The 19,731-nt window shown below is 53.4% G+C and overlaps 1 protein-coding gene across 2 annotated transcripts; it reads left to right on the top strand.

The window, feature by feature from the left end:
• Positions 1-1,529: 1,529 nt before the first annotated feature.
• On the top strand, positions 1,530-15,211 carry VPS4A (vacuolar protein sorting 4 homolog A). Of its 2 annotated transcripts, none has more exons than XM_032157773.2 (11): positions 1,530-1,727; positions 6,480-6,591; positions 6,694-6,841; positions 8,822-8,880; positions 8,986-9,105; positions 9,549-9,705; positions 10,303-10,451; positions 10,850-10,931; positions 11,219-11,438; positions 12,721-12,861; positions 14,376-15,211. In XM_032157773.2, exons 1-11 carry the CDS (start codon positions 1,707-1,709, stop codon positions 14,475-14,477), a joined length of 1,311 nt encoding a protein of 436 aa, XP_032013664.1. In that variant the 5' UTR covers positions 1,530-1,706; the 3' UTR covers positions 14,478-15,211. The 2 variants fall into 2 exon arrangements, with proteins under 2 accessions (XP_032013664.1, XP_032013663.1); XM_032157772.2 differs by having other exon boundaries at positions 1,531-1,727; positions 8,819-8,880.
• The last annotated feature ends 4,520 nt before the right edge of the window (positions 15,212-19,731 follow it).

Raw genomic sequence — 19,731 nt, forward strand, 5'->3', positions numbered from 1 at the left:
CCAGGCTGGTCTTGAACTCCTGATGACCTCAGGTGATCCACCCGCCTCAGCCTCCCAAAGTACTGGGATTATAGGCGTGAGCCACCGCGCCTGGCCTCTCCTTTGTATTTAATTAGCATTTTGTGAAGAGACATTAAGGTGTGCCAGTTTTTTGTTTTTTTTTGCTTTTTTTTTGGAGGCAGGGTCTTGCTTCATTGCCCATCGTGGACTACAGTGGCCCGGTCACGGCTCACTGCAGCCTCGACCTCCCAGGCTCCAGCAATTCTCCCAACTCAGCTTACGGAGTAGCTGGGACACAGGTGTGCGCCACCATGCCGAGATACGTTTTTTATTTTTTGTAGCGATGGGGGTTCATCTGTTGCCCAGGCTGTTCTCGAACTCCTAGGCCCAAGCAATCGGCCTGCCTTGGCTTCCCAAAGTGTTAGGATTACAGGCATGAGCCCCCATACCCAGCCTCAACTTGGATGTTTGTTGCCCTCCATTTTTTTTCTCTCACAGGATAGACTTGTGGACAAATGGATCACTTGTCTCTGCTGCGTTTTTTTTGTTTGTGTTTTTTTTTTTTTTTTTTTTTTTTTGAGACGGAGTCTCGCTCTGTCGCCCAGGCTGGAGTGCAGTGGTGCAATCTCGGCTCACTGCAAGCTCCGCCTCCCGGGTTCACGCCATTCTCCTGCCTCAGCCTCCCAAGTAGCTGGGACTACAGGCACCTGCCACCATGCCCGGCTAATTTTTTGTATTTTTAGTAGAGACGGGGTTTCACCATGTTAGCCAGGATGGTCTCGATCTCCTGACCTTGTGATCCGCCCACCTCGGCCTCCCAAAGTGCTGGGATTACAGGCGTGAGCCACCACACCCAGCCCTAGGGCTGTTTTGATCATTGTATCCCCAGAAACTAGCACACAACGCTGCACACAGTAGGTGTGCATGCCTGTAATCCCAGCTACTCGGGAGGCTGAAGCAGGAGAATCTCTTGAACCCAGGAGGCAGAGGTCGCAATGAGCCAAGATCATGCCACTATCAAGACTCCGTATCAATCAATAGTCAACCAATCAAAGCAAAACAAAACTGGCTTTGAACACTCAGCGGCGTCCCACCAGTGTGGGGCACTCTCTGTTTACATTAGCTAGCTCATTTATTCCCCCACAAAGGCCAGACAAGGCAGGTGCTAATTATGATCGTGCAGTATTAAACATGGAGAAACCAAAGCTCTGATAAGTTCGTTTTATTGTGAGAATAAAACTGCCCAGTGTGCGATGTTATTTCGAGCGAGGTCAGGATTTCCGGATTCTACCCCGCTCCGCCCCTGGCCCCACCCTGAGAACGTACGTCCCGCCAGGCCCCGCCCCGGCCTTGTCCCACCCACCGCGTCCCCGCCCCCTGTCCGTTTCGCCCTAGTCCCACCTCCTCGCCCCCAGTCCGTCCCGCCTCTCGAACCGCCCCCTGCCCTCGCCGCGGCAGGGAGCGGTGCCTGCAGTGTGGGCCGTGGCCACTAGGGGGCAGCCGCTCGGTTCGGGCCCGACCGCTCTGGGCTGCGCTCCTCGCTTGCCCTCGGACTCGGCTCCCGCTGCGAGCGGCCGCCCTGCCCGCGCACCGCGCTCAGCGCCCACAGCTGGGCTCCCCGCGCCGGACCCAGTACCTCGGCTCCCCGGGGCCGGACCGAGGCCGCAAGCAGCGCCGCGGGGTGTGGGGCGGACCCAGGAGATGAAATGACAACGTCAACCCTCCAGGTACCTGGTGCGGCCCGGCCCGACTTCGGAGGCCGAAGGCAGCGGGGCCTGTGGGCCGCAGAACCGGGCGGCGGGCGGGTGGTCAGGTGGGCGCCTCCCAGCCCCGGCCTCGCGACCCCGCCCCGTCCGCCCCCTCGCCGCTTCCGCCCGTGTCTGTTTCCACGCGCTTGGAGCCGGGTGGCATCTCCGCCCTCAGGCCCTCCAGCCCTGCCCGGCTGGCCCAGCCCTAGGGCCGCTTCGTGTACCCCGCGCCCCGGTACCGCCGTGGGGATCAGCCTCACGCGAGCCGCACAGGCACCCTCGGGAAGCTCTGCCCGGGGTCCGGCTGGGCGCTTATACAGCGATGCTCGTTCCCTCCTCTCCTGTCCCGGGTCCTGGAAGTCCCTCGACTCCACTTCAAACAAGCCCTGGCCCTTCCCCAATCTTCGACTTCCTCTTCTCGGCCAGCGACCCTTCATTCATTCCCTAGATCCTGCAGGGTGGTGCTGGGATGGCGCCACCTGGGTGAACGACTGACCCACCCTGTAGGTGCTGTCAGTCCTGCGGGGCCAGAAGAGATCAACATGCTCAGGCGTCATCCTGGGGTTTGAATCTCAGCTCTGCCACTCACCAGCAAGTGACCTTGGGCTAGTTTTTTTTTTTTTTTTTCTTCATCTTCGGGTCTCGAGTTTCCTGGTCTGTAAAATGGGGTAATGCCCTCTAGGTTGTTGTGATGATAGCTTTAAATTGAATAATTACGGTAAAGCATTCTTGACGTATGGCTGGCACATAGTAGGTGTCCATTAAGTGACAGCCAACAAAGTGCCTGGGAGAGTTAGGCAAGACTTCATGGAAAAAGGGACATCAGAGTTCCAGTAGCATTCAGAGACCTGGAGGTGGAGGAGGGCAGAAGTAGGAGCAGACATGGAGTGAGCTGGGTACCAGGTTAGGAATTAGAGTCCATAGGCAGATCCCACCATCCACCAGCAGAAGCCGCAGATCCCGTCTGCCCAGGCAGGTTTTTTATGGCCTGTGAACCAAGAATGTTTTTCAGTTTTAAACACAGCTTTATTTATTTTTTTTAATTTTATTTATTTAGTTTTTTGAGACGGAGTCTCTGTCGCCCAGACTGGAGTGTAGTGGTGTGATCTCGGCTCACTGCAGCCTCCGCTTCTCGGGTTCAAGCGATTCTCCTGCCTCAGCCTCCTGAGTAGCTGGGATTACAGGCACCCGCAACCACGCCCGGCTAATTTTTGTATTTTTAGTAGAGACGGGGTTTCACCGTGTTGGCCAGGCTGGTCTTGAACTCCTGACCTCAGGTGATATGCCCACTTCGGCTTCCCAGAGTGCTGGGATTACAGGTATGAGCCACCGGGCCTGGCCTAAACACAGCTTTATTAAGGTATAACTTGCATGCTTACCGTATAACTCACCCGTTATATGTTTTTATTTTTATTAATTTTTTTTTTGAGACAGTCTCATTCTGTCACCCAGGCTGGAGTGCAGTGGCACAATCTCAACTCATTGCAGCCTCTGCTTCCTGGGTTCAAGTGATTCTCCTGCCTCAGCCTCCCGAGTAGCTGGGATTACAGGCACCGCCATCATGCCCAGCAAATATTTTTTTGTATTTTTAGTAGAGACGGGTTTCACCACGTTGGTCAGGCTGGTTTCGAACTCCTGACTTCAAGTGTGATCTGCCCACTTCGGCCTCCCAAAGTGCTGGGATTACAGATGTGAGCCACTGCCCAGCGCAACTCACCCATGTACAGTGTATAATTCAGTGCTTTTAGTATATTCATGGTTGTGTGACCATCACCACAATCACTTTTTAGAACATTTTCATCACCTCCAAAAGGAACCCCTCACCCTCAACACCGCTGCCTCCCAGCCCTGGGCAATCACTAATCTACTTTTTTTCTCTGTGGGTTTGCCTACAGAGAAACCCACTTTATATAAATGGAGTCATACAATAGGTGGTCCTTTGTGGCGGGCTTCTTTCATTATGACTTAACATAATGTCATAGGTTTTTACATTTTTTAAATGGCTTGAAAAAAAAGTATTTCATGACACATGAAAATCCTATGAAATTCACATTTCAAGGTCTATAAATAAAGTTTTATTGGAACACATCCCTGTTCATTTATTGATATACTGTCTACAGCCGCTTTTGTGCCACCAAGGTAGAGTTGAGTCGTTGCTCCAGAGATTGGCTGGCTGGCAAATCCTAAATTATTTACCATCTGGTCCTTTACAGTAAGCGTTTGCCAGCCCCCAATAGCACTCTTTTCTTTCATCCTCATCTTTTGCCATACGTGTTACTAGAGATGCAGCGGGGCTGGCAGTTTGTCACCTTACCCTCCTGTTCTGTAAAACTGTTTCTCTCCATTGAAACTTGGACCCCCCTATGTGTGAAAAACTGTATGTGGTTGCCAGAAAAGTCCAGTGCACTCTTTTTTTTTGAGATGGACTCTCGCTCTGGCACCATCTCGGCTCTCTGCAGCCTCTGCCTCCCGGGTTCAAGCGATTCTCCTGCCTCAGCCTCCCAAGTAGCTGTGACTACAGGCACGCGTCACCACGCCCGGCTAACTTTTTGTATTTTTAATAGAGATGGTTCTTCACTGTGTTAGCCAGGATGGTCTCAATCTCCTAACCTCCCATGATCCGCCCGCTTCGGCGTCCCAAAGTGCTAGGATTACAGGCATGAGCCACTGCGCCCAGCCCCAGCGCACTCTTAGGTGCATTACTAGAGTTTCCAGAATGAGGGAGAGGATGGGTCAGTGCTGCTCCTTATGGGACAAAGAACACCTTCAGTATTGTTCTAAGGATAGACCCAAGCATGAAGCTACGGAGAGTGAAAAAGTCCAAGGTACTGGGGATGTTTGTTCTGGAGAAAAGAAGCTACCAGGGAGAGGAGCACTGCCTTCCTGTCTCATCTGAAGGAATATCACACAGAAGAGGGCAGACAGGGGCAGCCTGTGCCTAAGCTCATTTCCAAGAAGGTCTGGGGCTCCCAGCCATTCATTATAGGTAGTAGAGGGAGCAGAGACTTGAAAATAATGGCCAGCACTCACCCCTCTTCTCTTTTTTTTTTTTTTTTTGAGACGGAGTCTCGCTCTGTCGCCCAGGCTGGAGTGCAGTGGCGCAGTCTCGGCTCACTGCAAGCTCCACCTCCCGGGTTCATGCCATTCTCCTGCCTCAGCCTCTCCGAGTAGCTGGGACTACAGGCGCCCGCCACCACGCCCGGCTAATTTTTTGTACTTTTAGTAGAGACGGGGTTTCACTGTAGTCTCGATCTCCTGACCTCGTGATCCGCCCGCCTCGGCCTCCCAAAGTGCTGGGATTACAAGCATGAGCCACCGCGCCCGGCCCCTCTTCTCATCTCTTCAATCCACTGAGTTCATTTCACATCAGCCCAGCCCAGCCTCCCCCGGCCTGTTTTGTTGAACTGTCTGTGTGTGTTTCTTTCGGAGACTTCTTCCTTGGAGATGAGAGAGGGCTGAACAAATGCCCCGGCCCTGCCAAGAGCCGGTCAGGAGGTTTATTGTTTGCTGTGCCTGGAACTGTGGGTCTGTGGTGGGATTGTCTGCCTGGTAACTGGTCCGGGATCTGAGGAGGAGAATTCTGGTCATGCTTCCTGCAGGCGTTGGTGAAGCTGTGGTTTTTAAAACCATGTAGGTGCTTTATTGGCCGGTCGCGGTGGCTCATGCCTGTAATCCCAGCACTTTGGAAGCTGAGGCGGGTGGATCACTTGAGGTCAGGAGTTCGAAACCAGCCTGGCCAACATGGTGAAACTCTGTCTCTACTAAAAATACAAAAATTAGTCGGATGTGGTGGTGGGCACCTGTAATCCCACCTACTGGGGAGGCTGAGGCAGGAGAATCACTTGAACCCAGGAGGTGGAGGCTGCAGTGAGCCGAGATCACACCACTGCACGCTGGCCTAGACGACAGAGTAAGACTCTGTCTCAAAAAATAATAATAATAAATAAAACCACGTAGGTGCTTTCAGTTCAGCCTAGGGCACTGGCCTACAGGATTTATGAGATTCCCAAAAACACTCACTCTACAGAGCTCTTAGAAGGTTCCAGAGGGACATAGTTCCCTTCTGTTGGCAGCACGGAGCAAGCAAGTACTTTTCTTACTGGAGCTACTGGTATGTGGAGCCTTGTGTGTAAGCGTCCCTTCCCGGGGTGTCACTTTAGACAGCGAAGGAAACTATCTTCTCTCTGCAGCCTGGAGAAGCAAGCTGCGTGGAGCCAGTAGGAGGAGGAGAGAGGGCTTTCAGTGTATCCTGTACAAACTTGCAGTCTGGGCAGGACTTTCCTTCTGGCTGGCTCTTCTCTGGCCGAGGCCGGGTGCAGTTTCTGGCCTCCTTGCTAAACAAACCAGCAGTCACTTGCTCCCGCATGTCCCTTCTGCCAGGCTGTCAGCTCGGGTCTGTTTCTCTTTCCCTTGAGGCAGCAGAATAGAAGGTTCCGTGAACTCGCCCCTTGAGCCCTGACCTGAGATATTAGGTCAGGTTTCCACTTGCTGAAATCCAGAGCGTGGCTTTTAACCATCTGAACTTATTGTGAAGACGGCCGGCTGGTTTTTAAAGCCTCCTTTGAAGGCCTTTCTAGCCGATGTTGAAAAAGTAGGCCAATGAAACGGCCCGCAAGCAATAAATCCACAGGCCCAGCGGCATCCCTCGTCATGTTTCATCCCCATGCCTGTGACCCCAGGGACTTTCCACGTCTCCGAGGAAGCACTGAGCCATTTGCTTTGCCTTTCCAGAAAGCCATTGATCTGGTGACGAAAGCCACAGAAGAGGACAAAGCCAAGAACTACGAGGAGGCGCTGCGGCTGTACCAGCATGCGGTGGAGTACTTCCTCCATGCCATCAAGTGTGAGTCACGCGCGCAGGGTCCTCAGGCTGCCGCACTCCAGAGGGGAGGGGAGGGGGTGGCACATAAGCCTCACAGGGACCCCTCTGTGTTCCCTTTCACAGATGAGGCCCACAGCGACAAGGCCAAGGAGAGCATTCGAGCCAAATGCGTGCAGTACCTAGACCGGGCTGAGAAGCTGAAGGATTATTTACGAAGCAAAGAGAAACACGGCAAGAAGCCAGTCAAAGAGAACCAGAGTGAGGGCAAGGGGTGAGTGTCTGCGGTGTCCGCCCAGGCGCCTGCGCCCTCCTCATGGCTCCCCATCATTCCTGGTGCTCATGCTGCCTTGGACTTCCCTGTGGGAATGGTCCTTGTAGTGCAGGGATGACAGTGCCAGCAGCTCCTTTCAGGGAGCATGGCCTGGAGCACTTCGGCGTTCACCTTCTCATTGGATCTGACCCACAAGCCACGGGGAGACGGGGAGCTTGGTGCCGATCGTAGAGCCTCTCAGGACAGGACCCCAGCTTTGTCGCCTCCCAGCCTAGTGCCAGGACCCCGTGTGCCTACCATCTCCACATCTTGGAAGGGAGGAGGTCGTGGAACTCCCCTCCGAGCGTTGCCGCAGGGAGCAGTGAGATGACGTGGGCAGTGCCCTTGGAGCTTGGCACACGAGAGCACGCAATGAGTGCCAGCTGCTGTGACTGTCAAAGAGTCACCTGCCTCCAACAGGTGGGGCGGCCGGCTTGGGTTAGGAGCCCTGCCGAGGTGGCACAGGGTGGAGCCTGGACCCCCAATGCAGGGCGGGTGGCCCTGATTCCCCACCCAGGGTCCACTCCACAGCCTCTCACCCCAGGTCCCGGGTTCGCCCACCACGGTGATCCTAGTCATGTGAACACAAATGCTGGTGGTATCTCGGAGGCGTGGGAGGGGAAGTAAGGGGGTCCCCCAGGCAGGAGAGGGGTGGGTGGTGTCAGCTGCCTCACCAGAGGTGAGGCCTCCTCCTGGATGGAGGGTCCACACTGGGTTCTCATCCGCAGAGGGAGAGGTCTGGTGAGGCAGGGGTGGAGGCCAGAGATCTCCAAGAAGGATTAAAGTTTTGAGGATGACAAATTCCATCCAGGGAGGAAGTAGCCCTGGGTGACAGCAGTGGCTGCGTTCTCCCCAGGAGTTCCCTTTTGATTTCGGTTTTGCCTTCTCCTCTGTCCTTTGGCAGTCAGGGGCACATGCTGTCCCTAAGTCTCTACAAAAAGCTTCTGGTGCAGGGGTGCGGTGGCTCACACCTGTCATTCCAGCACTTTGGGAGGCCGAGGTGGGCAGATCACTTGAGGTCAGGATTTCAAAACCAGCCTGGCCAACATGGTGAATCCTGTCTCTATTTAAATACAAAAAAATAGGCTGGGCGCGGTGGCTCATGCCTGTATTCCCAGCACTTTGGGAGGCCGAGGTGGGCGGATCACGAGGTCAGGAGATCGAGACCATCCTGGCAAACACTGCGAAACCCCATCTCTACTAAAAATACAAAAAATTAGCCAGGCATGGTGGCAGGCACCTGTAGTCCCAGCTACTTGGGAGGCTGAGGCAGGATAATGGCGTGAACCCGGGGGGCGGAGCTTGTAGTGAGCCGAGATCGAGCCACTGCACTCCAGCCTGGGCGACAGAGTGAGACTCCGTCTCTTTTTTTTTTTTTGAGACGGAGTCTCGCTGTCTCCCAGGCTGGAGTGCAGTGGTGCGATCTTGGTTAACTGCAACCTCTGCCTCCCAAGTAGCTGGCACCATAGGTGCGTGCCACCATGCCTGGCTAATTTTGTGTTTTTTTGTAAAGACAGGATCTTGCTGTTTCCCAGGCTGGTCTCAAACTCCTGGGCTCAAGCAATCCTCCCGCCTCAGCCTCCCAGAGTGCTGGGATTACAGGGGTGAGCCACTGCACCTGGCCTGGGCTGCTCTTTAAGTCCAGCTGAAGCACATTTCCCTTACGGTCTTCAGGAGAGGGCCGACCCGGATTCCCATCCCCTCCACGAAGAAACAGGGCGGGTTATAGGAGTGTTTGCCGGGGGGTCCTGAGGTGAGCTGCTGAGAGCATCCACCCAAATGTCCCTGAAGTACTTGCTTGTGGGTCACATGGCACTGTTAAGCCAGGAAGGCTTCGTTCCTTAACCAGCGTGCAGGCAGCAGAACCTGGACTTGCTGGGAACACCTCTGTGCTCCAGGCTGAAGGGCCAGCTTGTGACTTTCCGTCTCCTTTCCCAGCAGTGACAGTGACAGTGAAGGGGATAATCCGGAGAAAAAGAAACTGCAAGAACAGCTGATGGGTAAGTGGCTCGTGGCCCTGTGGCAGCGGCAGGGGATGCGAGTGGGTCTGCTGCTGGGTTGGCTCATGCCCCTTGGCCGGGTCCGGGCCGGCCTCCCTCTTGCAGGTGCCGTTGTGATGGAGAAGCCCAACATACGGTGGAACGACGTGGCCGGGCTGGAGGGGGCCAAGGAGGCCCTCAAAGAAGCTGTCATTTTGCCAATCAAATTCCCACACTTGTTCACAGGTGAGAGTTGAGCCACTTCAAGCCCCAGTGTAAAAATTCCAGGCTTCCGCAGGGCTGCCACTCCGAGGCACCTGGGAGTCAGTGGCGACTCAGCTCCCATGGCCTGCAGAGGGCCAGGCCTGGCTGCTCGCTGGTGTCCACGACACTGCTGTGGCTGGAGCTATGAGATGACGATTACCTCACAGGGTGGGCAGGATCAGGAAGCAGTGCCAGCCGGTGTCACTGTGCAAGGTCATGGGGTCACAGCAGGGGCACTGTGCAAGGTATTGGGGTCATAGCACAGGGCACAGCAGGGAATGTAGCTCCCATCACTCGTTTGCCCGTAGAGTCCGTTGTTTCACAGAATGCCCTCTCTTACTGTATGTATGGGACTCGAGACCCTCTGCTTTTCCTATTCCTTTCCCTAGTCAGGAGGCCTCACTTCTGTGGATTCTCTGTTGCAGGCAAGCGCACCCCCTGGCGGGGGATTCTGCTGTTCGGACCCCCTGGCACAGGGAAATCCTACCTGGCCAAAGCCGTGGCAACAGAGGCCAACAACTCCACCTTCTTCTCCGTGTCCTCCTCAGATCTGATGTCCAAGTGGCTGGGGGAGAGTGAAAAGTAAGTCGGCCACCAGGCCGTGCTCTGCCAGCAACCCCGGCACTGCTAGTGACCCAGCAGCCCACCCTGTGGAATCACCTCCCGGAGGAGCGGTTTGCTTTTCAGGGAGGGTACCCAAGAGCAGTGTGTCGCTAGCTTATTGGCTGGGACACTGTCCCAACAAAGACAAGTGAAGGTGGAAGGGACCTGGGAGAGGTGAAGTGCTCTAGAAGAGAAGGGAAAGGAAGTGAGGATATTTTTGGGGTCTGGGTTGTGGTCCCTGTTGGGGCAATGTGTGAGGGACATGGTTCCCCACACTGACTCCTGTTTTGCATGTGATGAGACGGGCTCGGAAGAAGGGGACTGACATGTCCCAAGTGCAGAGCTAGCGCATGGGGCTCCTGGGATTGAGGCTTTGCATTTGGGGTTGACACCAAGGTGTGCTCCTCCTCTTGGTGCAGTGTGGCCCGAGGGCTCCTCACCACCATGTTTTGCGCAATCCCGGCATGAGCATGGCCTGCGCCTCCCTGTGGGAAGGGTGAGAAGAGGGAAGTGCCAGGAGCCCAGGTGGGCACGGACGTGAACGTCTTGTCCTCACCCCCTTTCACACCTTCACAGGCTGGTCAAGAACCTGTTTGAGCTGGCCAGGCAGCACAAGCCCTCCATCATCTTCATCGACGAGGTGGATTCCCTCTGCGGGTCCCGAAATGAAAATGAGAGTGAGGCTGCCCGGAGGATCAAAACGGAGTTCTTGGTCCAGATGCAGGGTGTGTGCCTGGCCCAGGGCCTCCTTGGTTCTTGTTGCACCTAAAGCCAACCCTGGGCTTTATTCTGAGCTGCGGCTGGATTTGGTTGTCCTCAGCCTTGGAGAGGCACTCCCCAGCTCCAGCCCCTTAGGCCACAAGTGGACCTCAATTCCCAAGAGGTGCCTGAGGCCTCTGCCTTGTGGGCCACTCCACCCCTCCCATGGCAGGCAGTGCCATAGGTCTCACCTGGCACAGCCAGACCAAGACGTGGTTTAATCTCACTTGGGACCCTGCCAGTGGTGGGTGGCATAGGGATGGCTTCAATTGCTGACACACAAAGCCCCCGGGGTCTGTCCCCAGGTTTCAACTGACCCGTGCAGGTGTCCAGAGTCTGGATCTTTGTCTCCCTTTCTCCACAGGGGTGGGGAATAACAATGATGGGACTCTGGTTCTTGGAGCCACAAACATCCCATGGGTGTTGGATTCGGCCATCAGGAGGAGGTGAGTCTTCCCCAGGAGGAGCCAGGGCTGGAGGCTTCCTCCCACCACAGTCATGGTCTGCCTGCTGCTGGCAGCCTGGGTGCGGCCTGGCCCTGGCCCCTTTTCCCTGGAGTCTTCCCATCTGCCTGCCAAGCAGAGCCCTTTGTGAGGCTGGCTTGTTGAGGATGTGCCGCCAGCATCACTGGCCCATGAAGTGCGTCCATTTCACTCAAATCTTTGTGCCTCCCCTTCCGTGAATACCATTCCATCATCAGCTGTCAACTCCTGCCATGTGCTGGGCCCTCTAGGTTTGAAAAGCGCATTTATATCCCCCTGCCGGAGGAAGCTGCCCGTGCCCAGATGTTCCGGTTGCATCTCGGGAGCACTCCCCACAACCTCACGGATGCAAACATCCACGAGCTGGCCCGGAAGACGGAAGGCTACTCGGGCGCGGACATCAGCATCATCGTGCGGGACTCCCTCATGCAGCCCGTGAGGAAGGTGCAGTCGGCCACACACTTCAAAAAGGTGAGTGCCCGCGGCCACTGCTGAGAAAATCTCATAATAAGAGCGGGATGTTCGTTTTTTTTTCCTCAGCTCCTGGTCCTGCTCGCCAGCTGCTCAGGTGACACAGTCTCTGAGGCCTCCTGGAGAGCTGAGGGCCAGTGCCATGGGGGCTGCACCCACTGTCCGCTCCCTGCAGCTCTTCTGGAGTGTGGCCATCTCAGGGTGTGTGAAAGCAGAGGACAGGGCCACTTTACCGTCTTAACCCTGCTGCGGCCTCCTCTGTCAGCACTGTGTGCTCTTGTGTGGGGTGGACACCAAATCAGTGTTTGGAAAGTGTTGGATATAAAATGACCAGGAACACCTGTCTATTCATTCAGCAGATCTCTGCTGAGTGTTTGCTGTGGGTCCTCCCATGTACCTGGCACTAAGTGCTGGGAAGATATGAGTGACCAACAGACAAAAACCCTAGACCCTCCGTTCTTCGGGGGGGAGACAGTCAACACAGTGAATTTCTCAAAGGAGGATGGGGATGGAGCAGGGTTAGGAGAGAGGTGTCTCAGGCATGGAGGGAAGGGCAGATGGCACTGGGGTGATACCTGAGACAGGAGGTGAAGGGGTGAAGGAATGAGCCTTGTGGACACCGGGGGAATGTTTTGCCAAGGCAGCGGACTTCAGTTGGAAAACCACTTTGTATTAATCCATTTTCATGCTGCTGATAAAGACATACCCGAGACTGGGAAGAAAAAGAGGTTTAATTGGCCTTACAGTTCCACGTGGCTGGGGAGGCCTCGAGAATCATGGTGGGAGACCAAAGACACTTCTTACATGCTGGCGGCAAGAGAAAATGAAGAAGCAAAAGTGGAAACCCCTGATAAACCCATCAGATCTCGTGAGACTTCACTATCACGAGAATAGCACGGGAAAGACCAGCCCCCATGACTCAGTTACACCCCCCTCCCCGGTCCCTCCCACAACTTGTAGGAATTCTGGGAGATACAGTTCAAGTTGAAATGTGGGTGGGGGCACAACCAAACCATATCACACGTTTAATGTCACTGTATTCCTGGTGAGACGTGACAGTATTAATGAGGAAGACATCAAGGCATCCCGGCTACAGATTGCCAGAATCGCATGCAAATCATGAGTTGCTCAGACCACCCAGCCCGAGTTCTGAAGGAGCCTGTCCTCCTCAGATGCTAGGGACCCAGAGAGCATTCTCTTTGGGACTTCCTTAGAGACCCAAGGGGTCCAGCCCCTCTGACACTGAGGGGCAGCTGCTCCAGTCAGATCCATTTGGTTTCAGGTCTGTGGTCCCTCTCGCACCAACCCCAGCATGATGATTGATGACCTCCTGACTCCATGCTCACCAGGGGACCCAGGAGCCATGGAGATGACGTGGATGGATGTCCCTGGGGACAAACTCTTAGAGCCTGTGGTTTGCATGGTAAGTGACTGGCAGGGGAGGGAAAAGGGCTGCACAGAGCCCAGAAAATTGGGGGCATGGGTCCAGAATAAAGAGAGTCTTCTCCAGGCCGTGCATGGTAGCTCACGCCTGTAATCCCAGCACTTTGGGAGGCCAAGGTGGGCGGATCACAAGGTCAGGAGTTCGAGACCAGCCTAGCTAATATGGAGAAACGCCGTCTCTACTAAAAATACAAAAATTAGCCGGGCGTGGTGGTGTGCACTTGTAGTCCCAGCTACTCAGTAGGCTGAGGCAGAAGAGTCTCTTGAAGCCGGGAGGCAGAGGTTGCAGTGAGCAGAGATTGGGCCACTGCACTCCAGCCTGGGTGACAGAGCGAGACTCTGTCTTAAAAATAAAAAATAGTCTTCTTCTATGTCCTGGGCTGTTGAGAATGGCCTCTGTAGCTCAGGGAAGCTGGCATTACACTCATTGGGGGCCCAGGATGCAGGTGGCAGCATTAGCATTTTGTACATCTAGAGAAAGGCTGGATGCAGTGATGGCTCACTACAGCCTCGACCTCACACAATCCTCCCACCTCAGCCTCCTGAGTAGCAGCAGCCACACACCATCATGCCCAGCTAATTTGCTAATTTTTCCTTTTTTTTTTTTTTTTTTAAAGAAACAGGGCCTTGCCTGTTGCCCAGGCCAGTCTCAAACTGCTGGGCTCAAGTGATCCTCTCAACATGGCCTCCCAAAGTGCTAGGATTACAAGCATGAGCCACCACACCTAGCCTGCATTTTATATTCTTTAGCAAGTAAAGTCAGGTCCAGATAATACATCAATCCATGGGTTTGGCTTTGTGGTGCAGTGAGGCAGTGAATGTGTCAAGACGGCTTACTGTGATGTAGTTGCAAAGGCAGCCCCTCATCTGCATAGCCTGGCCTTCTCATTAAGGCCTGTGCCATCCTGGCAAGTGTCTGCCCTTATGGCTCGTGTTAGGGGTGTGCAGTTAAGAAAGCTACTGGCCGGGCATGGTGGCTCACACCTATAATCTCAGCACTTTGGGAGTCCAAGGTGGGCAGATCACCTGAGGTCAGGAGTTTAAGAGCAGCCTGGCCAACATAGTGAAACCCCGTCTCTACTAAAAATACAAAAATCAGCCATGTGTGGTGGCACATGCCCGTAGTCCCAGCTACTTGGGAGGCTGAGGCAGGAGAATCACTTGAACCGAGGAGGTGGAGGTTGCAGTGGGCCGAGATCGTGCCACTGCACCCCAGCCTGGGCGACAGTGAGACTCCGTCTCAAAAAAAAAGGCAAGCAAGTTCCTAAGGGGAGTTAGGAGATGATGGAGCTTAGATTCTGAGACCAGGAGGAGGCCCATCTGAGCTGCCTCGAGAGGGAAGAGGGTCCCTGCCATAGGCAGATTCAAGCGGGCCTCTGAGGTGGCCTTGAAGGCAGGCCTCTTCCCACCCTCAACTGTGCCTGTTGTGTGCTGAGGGGAGGTTGGGCACCTGGATCCTGGCTCCTGCTCAGGCACATACTCTTGCCTTCACAGTCAGACATGCTGCGGTCTCTGGCCACCACCCGGCCCACGGTGAATGCAGACGACCTCCTGAAAGTGAAGAAATTCTCAGAGGACTTTGGGCAAGAGAGTTAAAAGCTCCTTCACTTGGGCAATGGTGAAGGTGGGAGGTTGACTGGGGCAAATCCAGGCACTCCCCATGTCAACAGCCCGACAGGGCTCCAGGGCTTGTCCCAAAGTCAATACAGAGTCCCCTCTGCTGTCTGGCCGCCTGCCAGGGAGCCAGAAGGAAGGGCCTTGCAGCCACAGAGACACTCTGCTGCCCTGGGGCACACAGTGGACATGGGCTCTTCCTTCCTCCTCCTCTCCTGGATGCTCATCAGCTCCTTCTGCCCCCCCCCCCCTCCTTTTTCCATCTTTTGTTCCCCTAAATTAATGCTGCTTGGATTTTCATCTTGTTTATAAAGATAAAATCACCTGGAAGCGTCAAGGAGTGGGGTAGGGGGAGCAGCCATGCTGCCAGGTCACCCAGACCTCCAGACAGCCAGCTAGCCCCCCTGCCCACTCCTTTTACGCCCAAGTTTTGCTCCTTGAGAGCAGATTGGCTGATGCCCCTGCAACCCCAGCCCAAGCTCTGCCTCAAAGACCGAGTGACATAAGCCATTCCCACCCTCCTAGGTTCGCATCCAGGGCCGTGTCTTCCTTGGGGGAGAAGATGGTGTCATTTAGATCAGGGGAAGGCAGTCAGGCGGGTGTTCACCACTGCCTTTTCTTCCTCTGAGTGTGAGAACACTGAACCCAGCCACTGCCCCTTGGTCCCTGTCCTGGAAATGGTCTAATAAATCCTTTTCCCTTCTTGAGCTACCCAAGTGATCTCACCTTTGACTCTTAACTGAGACTCTGAAGGGCCACCCTTGCTTCCAATTAAAAGACGCTCTGGTTTTCTGTCTCTTTTCTAAAGCAGAGCAGGAAACAGGAACGCTGCAGTTGTTAGGCCTGTTCTCCAGTCAGGTGTGCAAGGCCTCCTCCCCTTAAGGCCTCAGAAGTTTGGCTGGGGGTGTTTGTGGGATCCAGACAGTTCTTGCCGTTCAGCCTGCAGATCAGAGACTGCAAAGTGGGAGCCCTGCGTACCAGACCCGTCCTGCAGCTGTGGTTTGGTCTGCCGCTAACATTTAAAAGTCTAGAGTTGACATAAAAATTCAGAATTCTGACTTCTAGAAGATTAAATTAGGTAATGTTGGGCCTTCGTCCTCATGGGGCAGCCTGTCAGCAGCCACTAAGTAGAGCCTGCTCTGTGTGGAAGGGGTCCCCCATCCCCAGTCATCTATGTTGCCTGCCCAGATAGCCCTGTGGCCATTTCAGTTTGTGACCCCCAACAGACCAAGGGCCCAGAGCTGGCAGCCCTGGACACACGTCCAGCAGGCAGTGAAGCTGCAGAGGCTGTCCCACGTTTACCCCATGCATATGAACAGACCAAAGTCAAAGCACAGTCACACAGAAAGACCTGGCCTAGTAAATGAAGCTTGTAGCCTGCAAAGGGCTTTGTTCCAACCCTCCCTCTCCAAAACTCAGTACTGCTCCTCTACCTTTCAAACCTGGTTGGGCCAGAACTGATTACATGGCCAACTCTTGGCTCACACTGGCCTTGCACTGGGCCATTTCTTTGCTCTGGTTCGGAGCCTCTGCAGAAGTGAGCTAACTTTGGATCAGTAGCTCCAAGACTGGCTCCAGTGCTGGCGGGTTACCCCTCAACCATAGCAGCTGGGATCTTTGTGGCTTGGGGTTGCTTGTGTAAGTTCTTGGTTATGTGCCCTCAGCCACCAGGATATGAACCGTGTCTGCAGAGCTTCACTTTAGTGAGCTTACAAGTTTTAAAATTTTTACTTCTAGTTACACTTACTTGAATCACAACGTTGTTTGTTTCCTCATTCCTACTGCTTAAACATCTTGACAAGTCCTAGGGGTTAACAAAGGTTAGCACGGCTATGGTCCATCCCTGTGCTCTAGTTAGAGCGTGAAGACACCTGACTTTCCAGTTGTCTCTCTCCATGACCAGCAACAGGAACCACTGATGCCCTGGACAGTGGCCTCAGACTCTAGCTGCCAGCACACAACCTGCCATCATTGATGTTAAACATGCTGACATGTGCAGAGGAGTTTCCTCCCTGAAATGCTCTGAAATTCACTTCTCTGCCTGGGGATTCTGTTATAAACCTTCTGCCTACATTGGCTTTCACTGTGGAAGTTGATTTCTAAAACTTTGATTAGCGGCCGGGCGCGGTGGCTCACGCTTGTAATCCCAGCACTTTGGGAGGCCGAGGCGGGCGGATCACGAGGTCAGGAGATCGAGATCACGGTGAAACCCTGTCTCTACTAAAAATACAAAAAAATTAGCCGGGCGTGGTGGTGGGCACCTGTAGTCCCAACTACTCGGAGAGGCTGAGGCAGGAGAATGGCGTGAACCCGGGAGGCGGAGCTTGCAGTGAGCCGAGATTGCACCACTGCACTCCAGCCTGGGTGACACAGCGAGACTCCGTCTCAAAAAAAAAAAAAAACAAAAAAAAAAACTTTGATTAGCTCACAATGTTGACATGTATATGCGTTTTATGTGAGTGCTTCCTGCTTGAAGTGCTTCCTGCTTGAAGTGGGAGAGATTTTATTGGAAATGCAATAAAATTTACATTTTATTGCTACCGGTGCCCACCACAAAAGCATTAACCTCAGAAGACTATAAGCAGCATCAAAATATCGCCATAGCACCCTGCAAGGGCTTATGAACATTGCCCAAATGAAAGTAGCCTCAACTGAATTCTAATTTTCCTAAAGACCCATGTTTTCAGCATCAATGAGCTTTCTACAAATCTCTCCATTGGCTACGTCTCTGACCTTGCACCAGTACCTGGTTGGGATTCTTTTTTTTTTTTTTTTTTTTTGAGATGGAACCCTGCTCTGTGGCCCAGGCTGGAGTACAGTGGCAAGATATCAGCCCACTGCAACCTCTGCCTCCCAGGTTTGAGCGATTCTCCCACCTCAGCCTCCCAAGTAGCTGCGATTACAGGCGCCTACCACCACGCCCAGCTAATTTTTGTATTTTTAGTAGAAACAGGGTTTCGCCATGTTGGCCAGGCTGGTCTTGAACTCTTGACCTCAGGTGATCTGCCCGCCTTGACCTCCCAAAGTGCTAGGATTACAGGCATAAACCACCAAGTCTGGCCAGGATTCCTTTTCAAAGTCTGGCTGCACCTAGAGCCATTCTGCTTCTGCTTGGCCTCATGGGGCCTCAGAGAAAGCCACAGAGGAGGACAGGTCTTTCCTGCGTTCATTTAACTGCCATTTAAAACACTTTTTCCTCTAGACAGCTTACTGGACTTCCTATTACTTGTATAGTTTGATTTTCAGGACTCTGTTTAGCAAGAATACCTACTTTACAAAACTCAGCATAAACATGAGTTGAAACAATTTAACTAAAACTGGAGTTTGGCTGGGTACTGTGGCTCACAACTGTGATCCCAGCACTTTGGGAGGCCGAGGCAGGAGGATTGCCTGAGACCAGGAATTTGAGACCAGCCTGGGCAACACAGTTAAGACCCCCATCTCGGCCGGGCACGGTGGCTCATGCTTGTAATCCCAGCACTTTGGGAGGCCGAGGCGGGTGGATCATGAGGTCAGGAGATCGAGACCGCGGTGAAACCTCGTCTCTACTAAAAAATACAAAAAAAAAAAAAAAATTAGCCGGGCATGGTGGCGGGCGCCTGTAGTCCCAGCTACTCGGAGAGGCTGAGGCAGGAGAATGGCGTGAACCCGGGAGGCGGAGCTTGCAGTGAGCCGAGATTGCGCCACTGCACACTCCAGCCTGGGCGACAGAGCGAGACTCCGTCTCAAGAAAAAAAAAAAAAAAAAAAAAATATCTTAAAAAAATAATAAGGCCGGGTGGGGTGGCTCACGCTTGTAATCCCAGCACTTTGGGAGGCCGAGGCGGGCGGATCACGAGGTCAGGAGATCGAGATCACGGTGAAACCCCGTCTCTACTAAAAATACAAAAAATTAGCCGGGCGTGGTGGTGGGCGCCTGTAGTCCCAGCTACTCAGAGAGGCTGAGGCAGGAGAATGGCGTGAACCCGGGAGGCGGAGCTTGCAGTGAGCCGAGATTGAGCCACTGCACACTCCAGCCTGGGCGACAGAGGGAGACTCCGTCTCAAGAAAAAAAAAAAAAAAGAGTTTTATATTTTTATATTGCTCCTCTGGTACTAGCAAGCTGCACCAGGTATGTGGGTTGCTGTTTTTATGATACTCACCACCGAGCTGGTGGGAGTGGGAATGGGAAGTGAGGAGTTAAATCATCAGAGTTCTCTTAACAGACTTCAGCAGCTTCTTTCATTAAACACTCCCCTAGTTGTTGTGAGTTTGGGATTATATTCTAGAGTTCTGAAAAAGTTGATTCTGACCACTTTTGCTTAATTTTTCTTTTAGTGGAAGAACAGGTTTTGGAGTGCACTACTCCAATAATTTGGTGACATTTTCTGATGATGCATTTGAGGACTACGCTCTGATTTTTTTTCTTACCCAAATTCCTACCTAAGGGGTCGAGGGAGTCATGCCCTACAAACCATAAATTCTCATCAGATGAGCTTTATTTGACCCTATGCATTGTGACTTACTTTTCAATCTGACTCTGGCATAACATTATGAGACATATCTTAAAAAAATAATAAGGCCGGGTGGGGTGGCTCACGCTTGTAATCCCAGCACTTTGGGAGGCCGAGGCGGGCGGATCACGAGGTCAGGAGATCGAGACCACGGTGAAACCCCGTCTCTACTAAAAATACAAAAAAATTAGCCGGGCATGGTGGTGGGCGCCTGTAGTCCCAGCTACTCGGAGAGGCTGAGGCAGGAGAATGGCGTGAACCCGAGAGGCGGAGCTTGCAGTGAGCTGAGATTGCGCCACTGCACTCCAGCCTGGGCGACAGAACGAGACTCCGTCTCAAAAAAAAAAAATCATAATAATAATAAAAGAATAAATAAAACAAGTTCCTTCACCTCTTGACAAAACTGACACTTTTTTTTTTTTGACACAGAAAAAAACTCTGGCCAGGCACGGTGGCTCACGCCTGTAATCCTAGCACTTTGGGAGGCCGAGGCGGGTGGATCACAAGGTCAGGAGATCGAGACCATCCTGGCTAACACGGTGAAATCCCGTCTCTACTAAAAATACAAAAACAAAAATTAGCCAGGTGTGGTGGTGGGCACCTGTAGTCCCAGCTACTCGGGAGACTGAGGCAGGAGAATGGCGTGAACCCGGGAGGCGGAGTTTGCAGTGAGCCGAGATGGCGCCACTGCACTCCAGCCTGGGCAACAGAGCAAGACTCCATCTCAAAAAAAAAAAAAAAAAA

This window comes from Hylobates moloch, unplaced genomic scaffold, assembly GCF_009828535.3.
Source record: "Hylobates moloch isolate HMO894 unplaced genomic scaffold, HMol_V3 SCAFFOLD_6, whole genome shotgun sequence".
Lineage (NCBI taxonomy): Eukaryota > Metazoa > Chordata > Mammalia > Primates > Hylobatidae > Hylobates > Hylobates moloch.